The following is a 6000-nucleotide window of genomic DNA, read 5'->3' as shown; positions in this document are numbered from 1 at the left end:
GTCTGGAGACAGCCGAGTGACAAACGAGGTTAATGTCCCGCGAGCGGGAGCTGTCACTCCGCGTTAGGTCCCCGGTTTCACCCTCCGCAGCACCACGCTTCAGCAGGCACCGTGCAGGGGAAGGTACTGGTGAGCTGCTGCGGATGCCGTGACCGAAGAAGCTGCTCGTGGGGACCTGGGGGACCACGGGCATCGGGAAGGGCTTGTCCCTCCCGGCCGTCGTGGTCCCTGCCTGGCGTGCCACGCGATGCCCGGGGCTGGTCCGGGAGGGCAGGGAGCGGAGCTGGGCCCCAGCAAACTGCTCCACACCGTGCCAGTGACCTGAGCCGCGCTCGCAGGAGCCGAGCTGCCAGGTGTTCATTTATTGAAGGCGAAGGCAGGGTTACTGGAGGGACCAAGTATCGTGTTTCTGAAAGCACCAGCCCGGGAGCGCCCAGCAGAGCCAGACACGGCTCTGGGGAGACATCGAGTGTTGTGGAGACCCTTCCCTTGCAGCCAGGATGTCACCAAGGACCGGGGTGGCCCCGGCACAAGTTGACGCCACCCGCCTCGGCCCAAAGCCACAGCTGCCTGGGGAGCAGCGCCCCGAGCCCGCCACAGACACACACGCCAGCACGCGTCGGGCACGGGCTCCAAAGTAAAAGCCAACTTTATTGTATAAAGTAAGAACGTAAAAGGTCCCTTAAACAAAACACATATTGGGTCAGACGGTCCCGGGTGTCCCCGCATGCCGCGGGCACGAGAGCGGCCGCCCAGGGATGCCCGCAGGGGAGCAGTGCCTGGGGCCACGGGGCAGCCGCTCGCGGTGGTTCGGTCCCCCCAAGCCCCTTTTCTCCACAGCCGGTTGTATGGGGGGTTTGGGGAGGAAGCTGCCGTGGGGCTGCGGGCCCAGGGGACGCCTGGATTGGAGCTGGGACGAGGCGCTTGTGCGTTGCAGAGCCCCTGGCCTGCGCTGGGGAAGTAGGCACTTGTGGAGGGGCGCGGGTGCCGCTCCCGGCCAGCTCCGTCCCACGGCAGGACGGTGCTGGGGCATGGGAGGACGGGCCCTGCCTGCGCCGAAACGCGCTGCCTGCACCAGGGTCTGAGGTTGGTCCCGGAGCCGGGTCTGGCCCGGCACAGAGGATGTTCAAGCAGCTTTGGTTGGTGCTCTTGGTGAATTAAGGCAATTTAGCTTCAGTTGGTTTTAAAAAAAGGGCAAACCCAGCAAAGCCAGCTCTCGGGGACCAGATGCTCGGTTGGAAGAGTCTGGCTCTGCTCTGGCTTTGCTCTGAGTTGCCGCTTGGACCCCATGCACCCAAAGGTGGGCACTGACCCCCACCCGCACTTGCCCCCGGTGCCCTGGCCTCGCCTCCACCTACCGACACCAGGATCCTGCAGCCCAATACTGGAAGTGTCAAGAAGGGACATTGGGGCGTTTTAGGGGAGATTCAGGCTCCTGCCAGCGGCGCGGGAGTGGGGAGAGGGCGGCTCCCTCCTTCCCCGCTTCCCATCACAGTGACCGGTCGGCAGCTTGTGAGTCCTTGAGTGAGAGGTGGGAGCTCTCCTCTGGCTCCAGATCGGAGCAGGCTGGCGAGGGGTGCTGCACCCACCTGCATGGTCCCCGGGGAGCACCGAAGGGAAACCTGCTCCCCCCAAAATCTGGCCAGGGCTGGACCCACTGCCTGGACCCCTCAGTTCCCCTCCATCAGCACTTGCAACCCTTGGTGGCCCCAGAGGGCTCAGCCCCAGGGGAGCTCATTTCCCATTTGTTTCTTACAGGAAGGGCACACTCCGAGGGGGAAGGTGCTGGGGTCGCCCACCAGCCGCCCCCTCCCTGGGGGGGGCCCCCACACCCTTGCTCTGCCTGGCCAGGGGTGCCGGGAAGGGAGCAGGGAGCAGCAGGGGATGAGATGGGTGATGGGGTGGCACCGTCTGCCACAAGAGCTGGAGCGGGGCACCCCCAGCCCTGCCTCTTGCCTTTCCCAACCCACGCGTCTCCCCCTCCTGCCCCGTCCTTCAGTCCCGCCGGGCTAGAGGTCACAGCCCGTGACCCTCCTGGGGCTGGTGACCCAGCAGGGCACTGGCCTTGCGGCCGTACCACTCCTGACCATGGCCCTCCCCTGCCCGCTGCCCGTCCAGGCAGGGAGCCAGGCCCAGGCTGCCCTGCGCTGCCAGGAACATCCCTCAGGCAGCCGAGGGTAAGCCGGGGAGGGATTAAAACACTGATTTTGTTAATGCCCCAAAGGATCTCTGCAAAGGACATATGAGAGTTATAAATGAAGTCCGGACATCCCGGTCGGTCGGAGCAGCGGCCACGTGCCGGGCGGATGCTCGGGGTCTCTCCGGTCCTTTGTAAGGCAGAGGCAGCAGGCCGATGCCATGGCTGCTCCGTGCTCGTTGCCGATAACCGCCCACCGGCCGCAGCCGCTTCGCCCCTCGCTGCGCCGGAGCCAGGCACTCGCTGGCCGTGGCTCCCACTGCCAGACGCCGCTTCCCCGAGGAGAACAGAACAAATCCGTGACTATTTCTGTGCGGTGACGGTGGCTCATGACAGCTCCTGCAGCCACGACAAGCCTGCCGAGCGGCCGATCCCCAGCTCCACGTGTCCCCATGTCCTGCGGGATGCCGGTGCCTCATACCACGGTGCTGATGGTGGATGACTCCTCCGACCTCCGCTGCTTGCTGGGCAGGGACTTGAGATACTCCAGGTGCCGCCGGGCGTCCTCCTGGTTCTGCCGCACGTAGTAGACCAGGTAGGAGATCACCATGGCGAACCAGCCAAACATGGTGACCAGCATGGCGATGTCCGTGGTCTTTTTGTACACGTTGCAGAAGTCCGTGTCAGCGATCACCTGCAGGAAAGCTTTGCCGACGTGCTCCTCCTGTGCGGAGGAGTCGCAGATGATGCCGCCCGAGGAGCCGGCCGCCAGGTCCACTGTGCGGATCAGCTCCTGCAGCCGACAGTCACACAGCCAGGGGTTGTTGGAGAGGTTGACCTTGGCCTTCAGGTTGCTAAAGGCATCTTTGCTGACCGACACCAGCCTGTTGGAAGACAAGTCCAGAGAGTGCAGGTGCTCTGCCAGGCCCCGGAAAGCCCCGCTCTCGATGCTGGCGATGGCGTTGTGAGACAGATCCAGCTCCAGCAGGAGCGGCAGGTCCCGGAAGGCGTCGCGGGGCAGGAAGGGGATTCGGTTGGAGTCCAGGTAGAGCTTGTTGGTGTCGTTGGGTATGTCTCGGGGGACCTCGGTCAGCTGAGCGTTGCTGCAGCGGAAGGTCTTCAGCCCCTCCTCTTCTGAGGGGTAGCAGCCCTTGGGGAACGCGGTGGCCGAGCGGAGGCAGGAGGCCAGGAGGAGGAGGCTCTGCAGGAGCAGCCACATGGTCACCGAGCAGAGGAGGACCCGCTGTGCCGCAGGCATGGTGCCACACTGGCTTTATCGCACGGCTGCCAGCCCGGTGGCTCTCGCCCGCGGTGATTTCAGCTGGACTCGGTGCATCTGAGATGGAGACAGCAAGGGGACAGCATCAGACCAGGGGTGCTGAGGGGCAGACCCATTGCACCTGCCCCGGCGGAGCCTGGCCGCAGGACGGGGACGGGGACAGCCGGCACGGCTCATGCATCCCCCCTTCCTCTACCACCAGCGGCCTTGCTCAGGGTTCTGGCGTGGCAGGAACAGGCCCCAAGGGGCCGAGCGAAGGCATGTCTCCAGCGTGCCGGCAGCTGGGCCGTAACAAACGGAGACGGCTCGGGCTGAGCCAGAGGCGGGGGTGAGCTCCCGTCCTGCCAAGGTCACCAGCGGTTTGATCGCTCGCTCGCAGAAGGCCGATACATCCTGCAGCGGCGGCCGCCAGGACGTGCCGGCGGGCAAGCCCTGGCTCCAGGCGAGCAACCTCTGCGGGCAGCCCCTGGGGAACACCATGGGAAATATGTGGGCAGCGGCGGAGCAGGTTCGCGCTCCCTGGCCCTGCTCTCCAGCAGCTCCCGGGGCACACACTGGGTTTTCCCTCTCGAGGGGACCGGTGCAGGCGGGTGGCTGGGTGCCGCTGTCCCCTGCCTGGTGCCACCCCGGCCGCGGTGGGCCGGGCTGCCCACACCACCCCGTAACCATGGTCCCCATCCAGCCCTTTATTCCGGAGGGGAAAAACGTCAGCAGGAAAGAAACAAAAACAGAAAAAGGAAATTCACTGGAGCTGAGCGTGTGGCGAGTTCCCAGGGTGGTGGCGGCAGATAAGGACCACGTCCGAGCCCTGCGAACGCGCTGCCCGGCTTTCCCAGCCATGGGTCCCGCCATGTCCAGGGGCCCCACACTGTCCCCGGCAGGGCTGCGGCAGCAGAGCCATCGAGGCAGGATTCAGGGGCTCTCCCACCATCCCATGATTAATGACACCGATGTAAAAGGGCACCCCGTGACACCTCGTCAGGCAAAGCTCTGCGCTGTGGAAAGCCCCGTGCTGTGACGCCAGGCACCAGCCTGCTCATCCCACCACCCCCCCGGCTCCCCGGGGAACCCCGCCACGGCAAACCCGCTTCCAGGCGCCAACCGGGGCTCCCCAGAAAGGGGCAGAGGTGCCCACCCAAGGGTGGCCTCGATAGCGCAGCCTGGGCAAGCACCCTCAGTGCCAGGCACCGTAAGGCAGCCTAACCACGCCGAAACACCCCAAGGTCATGCCAGTGCAGGGCTGACCCCTGAGCTGCTGCCCCCCGCCAGGTGCCTCGGGGTCCCTGAGCGGAGACCAGGGCTCAAAGCAGCCAAAGGGCGCCAGGAGCCGAGCACCAGGCTGGTACGCCGGCATGGCGGGGGACCGGCCCCCCAGACCTGCCAGAAGTAAACCTGGGGCAAACGCAGCCCCTCGGGACCACCCTCCCACTGCCCCGGGGGTGAGCGCAGAGCTGGGCACTGCGGGGAACCCACCGGACTGAGCCAGGGGCTGGTGACCCAGGACTGGGGGTGCCTCGTCTGCTGGACGCAGGGGGCCAGGGGACCCCCGCGGGTGGGATGTGGCTCTCCAGGGCCCCACGGTGAGCTCGGACGGTTCCCGGCCACGGTGCTGTAGACCACGCACCGCTGCGAGGATGGGCACAAGCGGCCCCCCACCGCTACCCTGGGGACCGCAACCCACAGCAGGACGCGGGGGACCCCGCCAGCTCCGTGGAGGGCGGTTGAGGAGCCGAGGGCCGGTCATGCTGCCCGCGGCGGGGCTGTGCCGGCGCCGGGACCCGCTGTACACCCGGCGCAGCCGGGGATGCCCGGGGATCCCCCCGGCCCCGCTCCAGCGCCGGCTCCGGGGGCGTTGCGGGAGAGGGAAGCCCGGTGCTTCCCCGGGGGAAGCTGAGCTCGGCGCGGCGGTGCCGGGGACCCCCCCGCCCCCAACACACACACACACCCCCCACCGCCTTGTTCCCTGCCCGCTCCCGGCGCCGGGGGGTCCCGGTGCGGACTCACCTGCCGTGCGCGGCCCCGCGGCGGCGGACCGGCCCCGCGCCCCGGGCCGGAGCGGCCGCGCCCCGCGGCAGCGCGGCGGGCCCGGAGCCGGCGGCGGCGGCGGCGGCGGGGCCGGTGGGCGGGATCCTCCGCCCGGGCCTCCCCGGGGCTCCCCGCCCCCGGCCCGCCCCGCCCGGGGGAGCTGGGGGGGGGGCTGTGCAGCGCCGAGCACCCCCGGCCCCGCACCAGGGTCCTTTCCAGCCCCCCCGCCCCGCGGGAGAGGTTCTGACCCGGGTGCACATCCCGGGGGAGGGGCGGGGGGGGGAGAGGCAAAACGGGGAGACCTGGCGAGGAGCCCCGGCGAGGAGCCCCCGGGACCCCCGATCCCGGGCAGCCGCCGCCAGGGCCTCCCGGGGATCACCGCGCCCCCCGCCCCGCAGCGGCCCCCCCGAACCCCGGTGGGAGCACCCTCGGTAGCCCCGGTACCCCGGCCCGCCCCCCCGGGGCGCAAGGCCCCGTTCGGCCCTCGCCGACGCCCGGGACCACCCCCATCCCCTTGAGGAGGGCAGGACTCCCCCCACGCCGGCGGGGTCACGGTCCC

The 6000-nt window shown here is 68.5% G+C and overlaps 1 protein-coding gene across 1 annotated transcript; it reads right to left on the bottom strand.

Annotated features, from left to right (window-relative positions):
• Positions 1-631: 631 nt before the first annotated feature.
• On the bottom strand, positions 632-5536 carry LRRC3C (leucine rich repeat containing 3C). The gene is made up of 2 exons (XM_064473125.1): positions 5421-5536; positions 632-3473 (listed from the first exon to the last, which is right to left on the bottom strand). The coding sequence occupies exon 2, from the start codon at positions 3393-3395 to the stop codon at positions 2613-2615; it is 783 nt and encodes a 260-aa protein (XP_064329195.1). The 5' UTR covers positions 3396-3473; positions 5421-5536; the 3' UTR covers positions 632-2612.
• Between the last annotated feature and the right edge of the window lie 464 nt (positions 5537-6000).

The sequence above is a fragment of the Phalacrocorax carbo genome, chromosome 25 (assembly GCF_963921805.1).
Source record: "Phalacrocorax carbo chromosome 25, bPhaCar2.1, whole genome shotgun sequence".
In the NCBI taxonomy this organism is placed as follows: Eukaryota; Metazoa; Chordata; class Aves; order Suliformes; family Phalacrocoracidae; genus Phalacrocorax; species Phalacrocorax carbo.
This window is presented reverse-complemented; position numbering and strand designations above follow the sequence as displayed.